This window comes from Electrona antarctica (genome assembly GCF_951216825.1).
Source record: "Electrona antarctica genome assembly, chromosome: 14".
Lineage (NCBI taxonomy): Eukaryota > Metazoa > Chordata > Actinopteri > Myctophiformes > Myctophidae > Electrona > Electrona antarctica.
Genome location: NC_136795.1, coordinates 13,490,221 through 13,503,804, shown reverse-complemented (window position 1 = coordinate 13,503,804; position 13,584 = coordinate 13,490,221). Strand labels below are relative to the sequence as shown.

Genomic DNA, 13,584 nt, shown 5'->3' with positions numbered 1-13,584 from the left:
GAGAGAGAGAGAGAGAGAGAGAGAGAGAGAGAGAAAGGGAGGGAGGGAGGGAGAGAAGAGAAGAGAAAGATGTAAGGATGGGTTATGACTGATGGTTTTAGCAGAGTATCAATTACATCAATGTCAAAACCATAACCTGCCATTGTGTAAAGAGAAGAGAGACGGGGAGAGACAGTTCTCATTACTGGGACTCAGTGTGCAGTTTGACTTTAGTCTATACGGCTATGCAGAATTCTACAGGCTCTTTGTCTTCTGCCTACCAGTTACAGGAGCGTCTCCCTGAATTGTATATTGAATGGGAAGACTACAATCGATCCCTAGCATTTGATACGTCTTATTAAAACATGGACAGAACTGCTGAATGTGTCTTTAAAATTAATGTTTTGCTTTCTTAGACTTAAGCAAGTGATATCCTCAACTCTCTCATTTGCTATTAGTTAAATGTGTGAGTTCCAAAGTTCTTAACTGAGTGAATGGGGGAAAAAAGGACAGAGAAATGTTTTAGTGCAGTTGAAAGAGCATTTGAAAAGCATTTATTTTCTTTGGTAAACTTGTCAAACCATACCCTTCTCCATTACCAGGTCAATGTCGCCACCCAGTGGATATCCCTTACAAGTACCCCGTAAGAAAAGTCCACACAAAATGCAATATTGCAGATAGAAAACCTTGTGGCACTATCAGTGCTCATAGATATATCATAAATACTGTGAGGGCACTTGGTGTGTAAATTACTCATAGCTTGATAACACCTTGACCTGCAGTGTAATACAGTTGAAATGTAAAGTGCAGGAAGTTTACATCAGATGCAATCATGTGACATATAGGGGTGGGCAATTCATTGATCAATTTATAATACTGTTTTACTTTTAATACTGTGAATCAAGATACACAATTTATCTAAATTTGCTAATTTAAACCAATCACTGAGTCACATTTCCAAAATACTTGAAAATGACAGTTCTAGTTTGACTTTGCCCTGCAGTCCAATGTGATGAACATCAACTCGACATTTGACATGTGAGTTTCCATACAGATATTGTATTGATATCAGAAGAAGGCCTGGTTATCATGATAAACATATACTATTTGTTTTTCTACAATCGCCCAGCCCAATGACACAGTGAAACATCTTCACTTCCATCTCATTTGTTTTTCTGGGTGTGTCGTCTTCCCACCTCGGTAGCCACTGACCCCACAGTAGCACCCAGCATCCCGCCAAAAGGCCCACCCACAAACAGACCAACCAGTGCTCCCAGTAGAGCCTCCCGTCTTAACATCTTGGGAAGCCTCTTGATCCAGCCCGTCAGCTTCTCCCACAAGCCCCAGAGGTACGAGGGAGGAGGGGAGACAGGGATAAGGCCGGAAGAATTAAAAATAACATCCACGTCCACAGTCAAATCCCCTACACTCCTCTCTGCCTCCTCTCGTACTTGTTCCATCTCATCTTCGCCAACGTCTTCCTCTTGGATTGACGTCGCCTGACCGTCAGCCCCCTCTCCTCCTCTCCTCTGTCTCACTAGAGCCACCTGCCTCTCTCTCACCCTGGCCTCGGCATCCTCATACAGGGCACAGCTGAGGTGATCTACCGGCTGTTCCACTTTCTCTAGCAGCTCCTCCACTGCTTTTCTCCTCTCCTCCTCTTCACCAGCCCTGGTCTTCAGGACGTGGTAGCAGTCCCCGCATCTCTCCGTCAGCTCCAGAAGGTCCGGGCGCTGTGTGGACAGATATTCCTCCAGCTGCTGGTCCTGGTCCAGCTGGTCTACGTGAGTGAAGAGCACCACGGTGAAGTCGCTGACCGCCCAGCTGCCAAATAGCTTCTCCAATGCGTCCAGAGCCTTGGTCTCCTCGCCGTCGGTCGGGCGGTTCACAGGAACACACAACAGGAAGGCGTGGGGTGCCGGGGTAGATAGGGCAATGAAGGAGGAGATGTGGTGTTTGGCTTCTTCAAGAGGGCAGTTAAACCAGTCTGGAGTATCAACAATTACTACCTGCACAGAAACAGAGAGCGTCTAGTAGTAGACCGAGTAGATCTAGTCTAGACCTACTGCAAAGCAAAGCAACGCAAAGTTCTTTGTTTACCCAGGAAACAAACCTTTAAATGCACAAACCTTTAAATGCATTTTAAATCTGAGGCTTATCTGTAAACTATTTCAATAGTTTTGAAAAAATGCTAGATGTCCCAAAACGATTGCTATTTGATTCAAAAAGCTTTATGCCATAACATAAGGATGCAAAGTGACATGCAGGAACAGCTGTTTAACACAATGCTGTACTGTATCCCCTCCAACTGTAGCTACTGTCCCCATTTTCTTAAACGGTTTTTATTATACTTTGACAATTGCTTTGGCAATGTAAATGTATGTTGTCTCATGCCAATAAAGCTCATTTGAATTTAATTCAAATGAGCGAGATGTCAAATTATAATAAGCCGCTTGAATAACTTTGCGTTGGGATCTGAATCTTATCAAAACTTTTCTGGAAGATTAAGTTTGCTCGCCGTTTGCTCCAATTAAACCTATAATACTATTTAAACGTGGACTGCCCAAGAGCATATAGGCGTGATCTGTAAAATGAAACCCAAAGCCCCATAATTTATTTTACCGATCTTCCTGCAACATCCCCTCTGTGGCGCTGGCACTCCCTGGTAGCAGCAGCATCGCTGCCATCATGCTGGGGCTGAAGGACTTCCAGGCCTAGTATGGTGCTCCCAGCTGAACTCTTTCCTGCTCCCGTCCGGCCAAGCAGAACCAACCTTAGCTCTGGTAACAATTAAGAAGTGGGAAGAGACTGCGTGAGTGTCCATAAACAAGACGTTGGATATTATCTTTTATTACGTGTTAATTGATTTATATAACAGAGCCATAAACAAACATCTGTTGGATAGCCTATAGACAGTGCGCACTTTCGTTTAGCTAGTTTGGTCGTAAGCTAGTTGTATAATGACAGTCATAAGTTGAGTCATCTCATCTCTCCATCACCGTCATATTCTGCAGCAATGCAGCTGCTGACAAGCGGTTTAGCCGCCGCGTCTAGTTCCAACAACCGATCCCCGTCCCATCTTATGAAAAAAGCGCACAGGGAGCGGCATTCATGGAGTGATATATGGGATGGGATGGGACGGGACATACTTTAGTTTGAATCTGTCGTAAGCGTGCAATAAATAAGCTATATATGCAGTAAATTATAAGGCTTACCTTTTACTTGTTCATTCCGTGCCATTTCTTATTCGCGTTTTGTGTTTGGCCAGGCCCAGGAATGTACAGTAGGCTACTAGACACTTCCTCGTTCACACTTCCTGAGGCTGACCTATGTTGCTGCTCTGTTCCTAGTGCCTGACTGACTCTGTAAGCACGAATAAGGCCCGTGTGCACCGTACGCAGTCGACTACTCTACTATACACTGCAGCGCGAGGTCCATCTGCTGTGTTCTCCAAATATCCAATGCCGCCTGGCTGACTACCTTGCAAGAAATGCAGTGGAGACACATTTCCTCTTTAGAAATATATCAATGTCTGAAGACACTTGTCCTTGCTACTTGCTATCAATCAATGCCTTAAGACATTTCCTTGTTGGAAATGTAGCAGCAGCACTGCAGCAATGCTGCTATGTTTATTTTATAGTTTATGGACTTGGATCAGGCGAAACCTAAACCTACATCTAAAAAAGGGGGGGGGGGGGGGGGGGGGGGGGAAGAAAGAAAGCTGTGTCTGTTTGAAAATGTATAATTTTATTGTCATTTCCAATTAAGGGGCAATAGCCAGCAGGAAATGTATTTGAACTCTGGCGTACAATATTCTGCTTAAAAAAGCTCTTCATTACCACAAGATTTCTCTTAAAAGTGGTTTCTATATTGAAACTTGAAAAGTGAATTATTGACTAGTTTTTATGATTTGGAAAAGAATTACATTTCTATACATTGTCAAAATTGACATGCTTTGCATGGTAAAATCACACAGGTATAAAACAAAGAAAACATAATGTACTTACATTGTAAAGGGAAAAATAAGCAGTTGTCAAATATATTAGTCTTTTGTTGGTGATGGACAAAAAGAGACTTGGACCCTGACTATGTTTATCTATTTGTTTAGAAAAAAGTAGTCTCCACTGCTTATGAATGTGTATGTACATGTCACACTTGCATACTTATCAGTCAAATGTGCTCAACAGCCAAACAAACAGAAAATCAGGCACACAAATACACATACGTTCCTACAAGAACATACAGTAACAGTAAAACCAAGACATGCCAAATTTAAAGTGATCAATAAAATTGTTTTCCTTAAAAAAAAAAGAGCACAATTAGAAAATAAAGACTTTAAAAATACACTTTAAAAACATGTCGGTACCAGGAACAATTTCCGGTGCCAAACAGCGGCTTAAATAAACGTCCATGTTCTGAGTGCCAGTTCTATAAATGGCACATATGTCTGCTCGCATTGCTTCATTTCATGGCTAAAATACACAAGAACTGGGCGAAAGAATGCTTGTGCTGTCCTCACTTGCTCAGTCAAAGTCCAGGCATGATGTAGGCAATGTTGTCCAATGTGTTGGACTGAAATAAACAGAAAAACATTAAAAAATGTTACCACAAATTGCTTTGTTTGTACAAATAATGATTGATTACATTTGTCCCAACGAATCTGCATCCATTCCATTCACTGACTGTAAATAACTGGGGTGCAATTAACATGTTGACATGTTAATAACAGGGATGGACTAGGGTGGAATAAAGAGGAATTTAGTTAACAGATAGCAACACAAACACACATGAACAAACTCTTTACAACTAACTAAAGTGTAAAATAAATATGTTCTCACCTTTTTGAAAAGATAAATATCTGCGCATTCAATTTCCATTCAAGTTTTACATATAGACTCATTATGAAATCATGTCCAGACTCAATGGGAATCATCGACAGGCAGTTTTGTCCATGCATCCCATTATGTATGTCCAAGTTTGATATTATTTCTCTTACATACTGGAATTTAGGGGGTAAGAAATGCATTCTGTGTGTTGTATTCTGATAACCACAAAGCAGCTGTAATTTTCTTCCAATCACTTTATTTTGTTTCAGAGGACAGAATATGTTAAGCACATAATGTAGTTATACTACTGTGCGAAATGAGAAGCAGGAAGCGCTGAAGACAGCAGAAAGACAGCCTATACACCACTAAAAAGTGGAACACAAAACTTATTTATTTAAGTACAAGCCGACACGCAAACCTCTGAATTTCACTGAGGAGGGCCCTGTCAATTGTGGATTTGTTAGTAGTGTGTTCACTTGGACATGTGTTTCACATTGGATTTAGTACATGTTGACAGGGAGGAAGGTTACATCAATTTGACAAGTTTCCTATTAGCATCTTCACTCTTGAATTTGTGGTGGTTTCAACAATGGCATCACAAATGAGTGCCAGTGTCTTAAGGGGATGGTTGTGACTTTTTGCGGTGCGCCCGGCCCATTCAAACCTAACAAATCCTTTCCTAAGCCTTTTAAAATCCTAAGCCTTTTACATTTGTGCTTTTGCCTTGCTTCGTTCGGGAAGACTTATATTTATAATTTATAAATTGGATACGGTTGGAAAGGGATTTGGTTATAGGCTAAGACGTTAAGTTGTTTTGTTTGCATGAAAGGATTGGGCCTGTGGGAAATGACAAACTTGAATATAAACCAAAGTGGTTAGTAGAGCTGAAACTACCAGATTGGCGTTCATGCTATATGAATCGATACCAGTAACATACCAGCACAGTGCGAGGACATCCGTTGAGCTGTGGAATCTGTGCCGTGAGACACGTCAACGGCCCCAGGGCACACAAGATGGAGTCTAAGAGGACAGACAAACTTCCTGAAACTGCTACCATCCCCTAAGAAAAGAAAGAAAAACTGTTTATTGGTTTTGCTGAACAAATAATGTGATTTGGTATTATATTAATGTCATGGGAAGTATGGCTTGACACGTCGGAGATCAAGAAGCCCAAGGAAGACATCCTCACACAATATATCCACACCGGAATTGTCTAGACTCTAGAGTAGTAATTGTCAACACCATAAACGAATGAAAAACTGAAAAAGTACCAGATCATGGCACTGATTGCCTCCAAAAACTAAGATCCTTTAAAATGTGATACAATGTGTCCACTTCCCGTAAGAACTTGCCCTTGTGTGTACCCTGTAAGGCTGTCCCCAAACATTCAAGGTTCGAATGTTCGCTCGTTAGGGTTGGCACTCAAATCTTAATTAATGGGCTTGAACCATTAGTTTTTTTTTATTAAATATAAAATATTATAATTTTTTCCCTTTTTTTATTAACTCGAAAATATATCTCGGCGAGAATGCGATATGAGCATGTAAAAAAAGTAAGTTTCTAGTGCATTCCTGTCAGAAGTTTTTAAAGAAATATCTCCTAGTTCTGCTGTCCCATCTCCCGTGCATCTCTTAATTTGGTGATTGGCCTGCAGCTGAGTTGATTGACCTTTCTCACCTTGTTCTGTGAGAACAAAAGAGTTCCATTGAATGGAATGTCTGACGTCTCTCTCTCACACACACACACACACACACACACACACCAGCATGATCGCTGACAGGGGGAACCGTTCTTAGCCATGGTATATTAGCATATGCTCTCTAGCATCACATCACAAAAAGCAGGGAACTCTGATCATTGTTAAGCACTTCAATGCGCTTCTGAGAATACACAGGTGGGACAAATAACGAGCAATATACGCTGTTTTAGCTGCCTGCCAGCAAGCTCACATGAGCTTGCAGATCAGCTGTTTTCGCGGAGCCACTGTGTGTGTGTGTGTGTGTGTGTGTGTTGGGAGAGACGAGAGAGATTGATAAAGAGCAGGGGAGACGCGCTGCGCTCTGATCGAGACGGATATCTCAAAGGTTATTTTTTTTAATTAATTAGAAACAAATGGTCCGGATGTTCGCTCGAAAATTCCTGCCGAAGTTCGAGTCCTAAAAAAAGGGCTAAGGTACAGCCTTAGTACCCTGCATTCTATTTGTGTATGTGTCTGTCTTCATACAAACCTCGGTTTCTTGTAGCCGATGGCCAATGAGAGACAGCGATTCTCCAAGTAGCTGCAGGTGAGCTGCTGCATCGATGGGATCCACATCAGGGATTCGTGCCGGTGACAGAGACACCCCGCTGGACGCTCTCGAAGGAGACACCAGCCCTGTGGCGATTCCTACACCTTTTATAGAACCTGACACACAGAGACAACTGACAATGATTACGGCTGCTAAAACAATAATGGTGCCAATAAACGTCACTGGCTATTAATGGGGGCCATTGGCAGTGACAGATAATCTTATCTAAAGTACCTCTCCACATGTTTCATGGTTTAAATCTTCAGAGAAATGATCTCTGTTCAATAAAGGTACATATCAAGTATCCCCCCCCCCAAAAAAATATGTACCTCTTACCTCTATCTTTGCCTTCATTTATTATTCCATATCCTATGAATATGTATACATTTGATCCTCCAGACGTTGGGAAGCACTTGTTTTGTATCACTCAACATCCCTGCACTCTTCCTCACTGACCATAATACAAATAATTAGTGAGGCTCTGATTGGAGTTCTACATGTGGCGTCTGTCTGAGTTGTGTTCACTGCTTCAGACCTGTTTTAGTGATACAAATTAATGCTTAGTAGATATGTAGAGCCTAAGAAACTTTATTATTAGGATTTTTTATTAGGACTTTCACAGGTTACCTGACCAAAAACAAACAGCACCATGGCACCAGTCTGCAACTGGTCAGTCCAGACCGCTGCAATTTTTGCAACTGGTTTCAAGATGCGACTAGTTGCATTGGTGTGAACTGGCCTTAACACTTGGAAGTGAGTTTCTAGTAGAAATGAAGAGTTCAGGGATGTTTACCTTTGCTTTTTCCATCTGTGGAGGGTTTGCGTTTGACGGTGGTGGCTTCGGCTTTGTTCTGTTTGTGCTGAAGATACTGTGCTTTCTGCCTCCACACCTGAGCAGAACAGTACAAAGAGGGCATTTTACATACCAACACCACAAGCCCTAATGACATAATGCTCAGGGCACTTCCAATGATATTTCTGTTTCTGACTTGTGTTAAAAGCTTGAACTAACTCACCAGTTTATCTTTCTCAGGCATAGCCTTCCATACCTCTGCAAGCTTTTTACTGAGCTCTCCAAACACTGTAAATCAGAAATACAGACTGATTTAGTGCCAGTTCATTCATAGAATGGATTTAACAAAATATTAACAACTTATCTGATATATTTAGATTATACTTCTTATAGTATTATATAATTAACATATTCCCAAATAAAAACAGTGCCATTATATGCCTCAAAGATATTTATAATGTTTACTTTCTTATCGGTTATCCTGACGTTATGTAAGATAAGAGCATTATTGACCCCACAGGGGAAATTTATACTGTCTTCAAGGACACTATAAAAGTTAAAGAATACAGATTACAGGGCAAGAAAAGAAAGTGCTGAAGTAGCTACAGCATGAAGGAAACGGAAAGACATTACAGTCAAAGCAACACCATCGGTAAGTTGGTAAGAGGACAAAACATAAATAAAAATATGCACTTATATAATAGAGATCACATAAATCATAATTATAACCAATAAAGAAAATAAAAATATATAGATTTTGTTAATAACCTTTCTCAGTTGACATTAATATTTTTATGATCCACCAAGTCAGGGTTAGCCGTAGAATTTCAGCAGCCCCGATGAAGATTGGGTTTACTTTGGCTACCCCCACCCCAAAACATTCCCACAACCCAAAACAACTTCTGTCTCATGATATTTGTATTACCACACATAATGAGCGAATACACATGCAATGACGAAATTGCCAGTTGACAGTTAGTGGCAATCTAGAGTGCAGCACCCACAATTAAATTTGTTATATTCATTGATTAACCCAAAACATATTTACATAAAATAATACTAATAATAAATGAAGTGTTTACTTTGTTTATTGGGTCCAGCCTTCAGTTGACCTTGACCTAGTGCTGGCTGCTCTGCGTTGATGTTGACCCGGTACTCCTTACAGAACACCTGGTACGCTGTCGTAGGCGCTGTTCGCTTGGGCTTCTTGGGCTGTTTGAATTAGAGAGGGGTGAAATGGTTAATTTGGGCTTTTTATTTTGAAGTTTCAGCCTCAAACGGCAGAATCTAAGTTTCTGAACTAATCAGAGCGTCGCATCCCTCCAGGCTATGGGACGTAAGTCTGTCTCATGCACATGCGAGTCGTTTGTAAACAAAGTGACAGAGAGACGTGCTGTGCAGCAATGCCAGGGGATTATTACTAACCCATACACAACCTATATACATATTTTAAAACGACTAATACACTGTCTGGATGTCATCTTGAATGAGATTAAAAACCGAGTAATTCTTTAATCAAAACAACATGTGTTTGCAGGAGGATGCAGCAATAGGAATCAAACGGGTGAGCTTAATAATGTGAGCCTCGACACGTCATCACGCAGCATGTTTTCGTTTCAAGGAAGTAATTAAAATTTAATTTTGTATGGACTTTTGATATAAAATACACAAAAATGTCAATTTTTTGGCATCCATTATTAGGTATGCCCATATGATGACCACGGATATAATAACAGTTGTATAATAACAGTTGATATAACGTGCGCGCACGCACACGCACAGTAGATGAGTAATCAATAGAATAATGATAGTTGCAGCCCTAGAACTGACTCGACTACCAGTGGCACTGAACGGGGCTTCAACTTTACCTTTTCTTTATCCTTATCATGCTTCTCTTCCTTCTTTTTCTTCTTTTCCGTCACAGTGTTGTTACCTTGATGGTGGTGTTGCGGAGCAGGTGGGCCCATGGCATACATAGGACCCACAAGACTGTGGTTGACCGTGGGAGGATGGGAGTGACCGTGACCTCTGGAGGCGTCTGGATGAGACCATGTACACAAGATGTAAAAAGTTAAAGATACAATTTTAATTAAAGAATCTGATCTCACTTCACGCATACTGAACCAGTTACTACATTATGAGGATAATAAAATGTAGCCATAGGTGCTGTTTTTTGTGCAAATTTGTCTGTGTAGTTTAAGCCCAGTGTTGTTTTGTACTTCTGTTTAATATTTATTCAATTGTAATTAAATATACCTATATCTAAGTCCTAACTAGAGAAAAGACTGTGTTTCTTCGTGGGGGGAAATCAACATTTATCTTATTACATGGCTTTGTTGAATACTTATTCTTTCTTATTTATTTCTGTCTACCTTAATTATTTGCATATTATTTATTTATTCGTTTGTATCAGTACTTGTTGCCTCTTTATGTTCATGCTTGCTTGTTCACAAATGCTATGTACATAATTTAGAAAGTTAGAAAGATATGTTCTCTTTGCTTGTCCCCAGATGCTGAGTTGTTTAATATGCCTTTTAAAGTCCTTGAATTAAGACTATGTAAACTCATCTACTGAATCATGTTCACCCACCTCCAGATCCTTTGCTGTGCTTCTTCTCTCTTCCACTCTTCTCCTTGTCCCTGTCCTTCTCCTTGTCCTTCTTCTTCTTACTCTTCTTGCTCTTCTTGCTCTTCTTCTTGGACAGGTGCGTGTACGAGTCGTCTATCACCAGCTCTCCTGCCTCCAGCTCCCCTCCGGAGGAAGAGCTGTCATCTCCCATGCCTCCTCCATAGTGACCTGATTAAGAGGACAGAATGAGCGCTCTACGACTAAAAGCTAGATAAACAAACCTCAGAGGGGATGGTAGCTGTCGGCTTGAGTTCCAGCTTCTCAGAATCTATCCTGAAATTGAGTCTTTAATGTGCCCCAACCACTGCAGAGGTGCTAATTATAAAGTATTGACATACTATACTGCACAAATTGGTTAAAATAGGATTCATTCAAATAAGTAATGATTATAGTTTTAAGCTGCTCCTGAAACGGCATTTGGTTAAATATGAATTTAATTGATTGAGACTCAACCTACTAGTCTTTCTGGTTGCCATATTGTTGCAAAGATGTGGCATGCATTTTGCACACACACACACACGCGCACACGCACACACAAACACACACACGATGCATCCAAGCGAAAGTCATTTAATACCCTCTTACCTTCCACCTCCACTTCCTTCCCCACCACAGGCAGCGGATCTCGACTCTGCTGCACTTTCTTCTTGGGTGACTTGGAGGGCGGGGCGCCACGCTCCCGATCCTTCTCCTTCCGTGCACCTTTGGCCCCGTGGGATGCTGGGAATGGGGGGTAGCTCTCTGCCTCCTCTTTCTCTGGTGACATGATGAGCTTCATCTTCAGGCCATCAGCCTCGCGCAGCGTCAATGGCTCCTCCTTGGGGGCACCGCCGTGGAACAGGGATGATTTGGACGAGGAGTGCTTCTTGGAGGACGACGAAGATGAGGAGGGCACGGGGCGCGAGTGAGAGAGAGTGTGGCCCCCTTTGTTCCCGGTGCCTTCACGCTTGCGGTCCTTTGATGAGTGAGAGGAGAAGGTAGGGTAGGAGGGCTTCTTGTGCAGGTGTGGGCTGGGTTCTGAGCCAGTGGCCATGGGCGAGGTGATGGCCTGCAAGAGGCCCATTGCTGTGTCTGTAGGGTGCGAGGAGGCGGCGGAAGGGGAGGAGAGTGGCGGGGAGCGATCGGCAGACTTGCGTTTCTTCTTGTGGGCAGTTGGACCAGGGCCATCGTGGTCTTACGCAGTTGAATGAAGGAGTTAATACCACACAATCAGACAACTGATTCTGTCAACAGAAACCAAAACCAAATTCAAGCTTAACTGTATGTTCCCTGCTCTCACCTCGGTAATAGTAGTCATCGTTGTGTTTTTTCTTCTTCTTATGTGAATCGCCACCACCAAGGAGGAAAAGTTCTGAGTCCTAATTTGAAAAAAGACACTGTGTTTATGCGTAATGGCTCACCTAAATCAGTATGGTCTTCAGAGAATTCAAAGCGTAAAACTATCTGAGTCGATAACATAGCGTCTTTAAAGCTGTCTAATCTCTTAATGTAAATTTAAAAAATTGAAGATTTTGCAGAGATTTTACCTTGGGCCGTTTTTTGGACGACTTGCGGACCTCAGCGGCAATCTCCTCTTCCTCTCTGAGCAGGTCCTTGTACGACCTCCTCTTCTCTCTCTGACTACGACCAGCCACAAGGCCCCTGTCTCCCTCCATACCCACATCTGAAAGAAGCAGAACATCGTTATTACGCGGCTTACCTTGAGGAGAAAATGATGGCACATGTAGAATATATGGGAATATGTGGTTTAATACATCTATTGGCAAGTGATTAGGTCCCAGTGATTGGCATAACTAGTTCTTCTTTCCTAACTGGGGTACAGTTAGGAAAGCTTCATAATTGTGTGGTGTTAACTGTATGGTGATGTAATATAGTGAACAGCATGTGCATAGCATGAGTTACATTAGCAGTAATTACCCATTCCTCCGGATCCTTTACCCTTGATCTCTTCAAAAGCCATGACTCCTCTTCCTAAAAAGGATTTCTTGCTGCAGAACAATGCAATGTAAACATGAAGACAGGGGCAATGATCTGTTACACAATTATATCGTTAAACACATGTTTTTAAATGCAGATAAATATTAAAGAATAAACTCGCACCCGTGTGAAGTGAGGGGAGCTCTTATCATCATACATCATCTCCGGCCAATCATAATTTGCATCCTCACTTTTGTCTTCAATGTTTGTGTTTACACAAACACTCAAAGCTGGCCATTCATTATCAATGGCATTCAATGTTTGTGTTAGGACAATGTTTGTCGTTTACACAAACCCTCAAAGTTGGACATATACCGTTTTATGTCACTCAGTCAGAACACAGAATATTATTAAATCAAACCAGCTAAAAACTTTGTAAATTGTGCCTTGAGTTCATAACGTAAAATATCATACTACTCTCGTGGCCTATAAAGCTATACTAAACAGAACTGAAGCCAGCCAGTTCATTCATTCCATCAAGTTGAGCTTAGCTATGAAGAGCGACGACTTTGCAGGAACATCTGTCATCCAAGTCGAGAGACTGAAGATCACTTAGTTAACTGACCAAAAAGACACAAACCCCTGGATGCGCTGCTTATTACAGTAGTAGTACAGGTTTATCGTTTACAAAACAGTACATAATTGATAGACAAATTCCCGCCTCCTTTCGTAGATATACACAAACACACCCCCTTCCATTCTCACTTTGAGTTTTAACTCCCAACATTTCCACCGCTCGCTCTGCAGCGGCTCAATGTGCTCTGCTTTCTGGACACGGCTGCAACCACAGCCCGTGGCTTTCAAACACCGCCTAGGCCCGGCTCTTCATAAGTGGACGAACACACTGACTTTCATGCATTTTACTTCATATAAGTGCACGTCCGCACTGGGGCGGCAGGGGTGTGTATTTTAGAAACACCAGGAGAAGTGAAATGCACGAATTAATGAAATTGTACTACCTCTGTGGGTTCAACGATTTACGCGGGTCCGGTCGCCATCTTTGATATCAGTAGAGACAACACAACAATGCGTGTGGACCTGGGGGAGGGGCCTACCGAACGCAACCAATCAGCATCGAGTATGTAGCCATAT

At 41.8% G+C, this 13,584-nt stretch overlaps 2 protein-coding genes across 4 annotated transcripts; both read right to left on the bottom strand.

Annotated features, from left to right (window-relative positions):
- Positions 1-521: 521 nt before the first annotated feature.
- On the bottom strand, positions 522-3,337 carry LOC306937441 (GTPase IMAP family member 7). Its single transcript, XM_079521196.1, has 3 exons — positions 3,195-3,337; positions 2,602-2,759; positions 522-1,988 (listed from the first exon to the last, which is right to left on the bottom strand). The coding sequence occupies exons 1-3, from the start codon at positions 3,217-3,219 to the stop codon at positions 1,143-1,145; spliced, it is 1,029 nt and encodes a 342-aa protein (XP_079377322.1). The 5' UTR covers positions 3,220-3,337; the 3' UTR covers positions 522-1,142.
- Positions 3,338-3,714: 377 nt separating this feature from the next.
- hmgxb4a (HMG box domain containing 4a) lies at positions 3,715-13,554 on the bottom strand. 3 transcript variants are annotated; one of them, XM_079521189.1, is made up of 13 exons: positions 13,452-13,554; positions 12,433-12,503; positions 12,042-12,178; positions 11,795-11,873; positions 11,101-11,688; positions 10,477-10,683; positions 9,755-9,924; positions 8,969-9,098; positions 8,110-8,174; positions 7,887-7,983; positions 7,034-7,209; positions 5,743-5,865; positions 3,715-4,551 (listed from the first exon to the last, which is right to left on the bottom strand). In XM_079521189.1, the coding sequence occupies exons 2-13, from the start codon at positions 12,473-12,475 to the stop codon at positions 4,507-4,509; spliced, it is 1,860 nt and encodes a 619-aa protein (XP_079377315.1). In that variant the 5' UTR covers positions 12,476-12,503; positions 13,452-13,554; the 3' UTR covers positions 3,715-4,506. The 3 variants fall into 3 exon arrangements, with proteins under 3 accessions (XP_079377315.1, XP_079377317.1, XP_079377316.1); XM_079521191.1 differs by having other exon boundaries at positions 12,433-12,499; positions 13,452-13,474; XM_079521190.1 differs by lacking the exon at positions 13,452-13,554 and adding an exon at positions 13,198-13,421.
- Positions 13,555-13,584: the final 30 nt, after the last annotated feature.

What these genes read in the sequence shown, in the direction of transcription:
- LOC306937441 (XM_079521196.1), bottom strand. Translation starts at nt 3,219, where the DNA reads ATGGCACGGAATGAACAAGTAAAAG. An exon ending in ACGGAATGAACAAGTAAAAG is followed by an intron (nt 2,760 to 3,194) that starts GTAAGCCTTATA and finishes AATTGTTACCAG; the next exon opens with AGCTAAGGTTGGTTCTGCTT. An exon ending in GGGATGTTGCAGGAAGATCG is followed by an intron (nt 1,989 to 2,601) that starts GTAAAATAAATT and finishes GTTTCTGTGCAG; the next exon opens with GTAGTAATTGTTGATACTCC.
- hmgxb4a (XM_079521189.1), bottom strand. Translation starts at nt 12,475, where the DNA reads ATGGCTTTTGAAGAGATCAAGGGTAAAGGATCCGGAGGAATGG. An exon ending in ATCGGCTACAAGAAACCGAG is followed by an intron (nt 5,866 to 7,033) that starts GTTTGTATGAAG and finishes TTCTTTTCTTAG; the next exon opens with GGGATGGTAGCAGTTTCAGG. An exon ending in GATGTCCTCGCACTGTGCTG is followed by an intron (nt 4,552 to 5,742) that starts GTATGTTACTGG and finishes TGTTTATTTCAG; the next exon opens with TCCAACACATTGGACAACAT.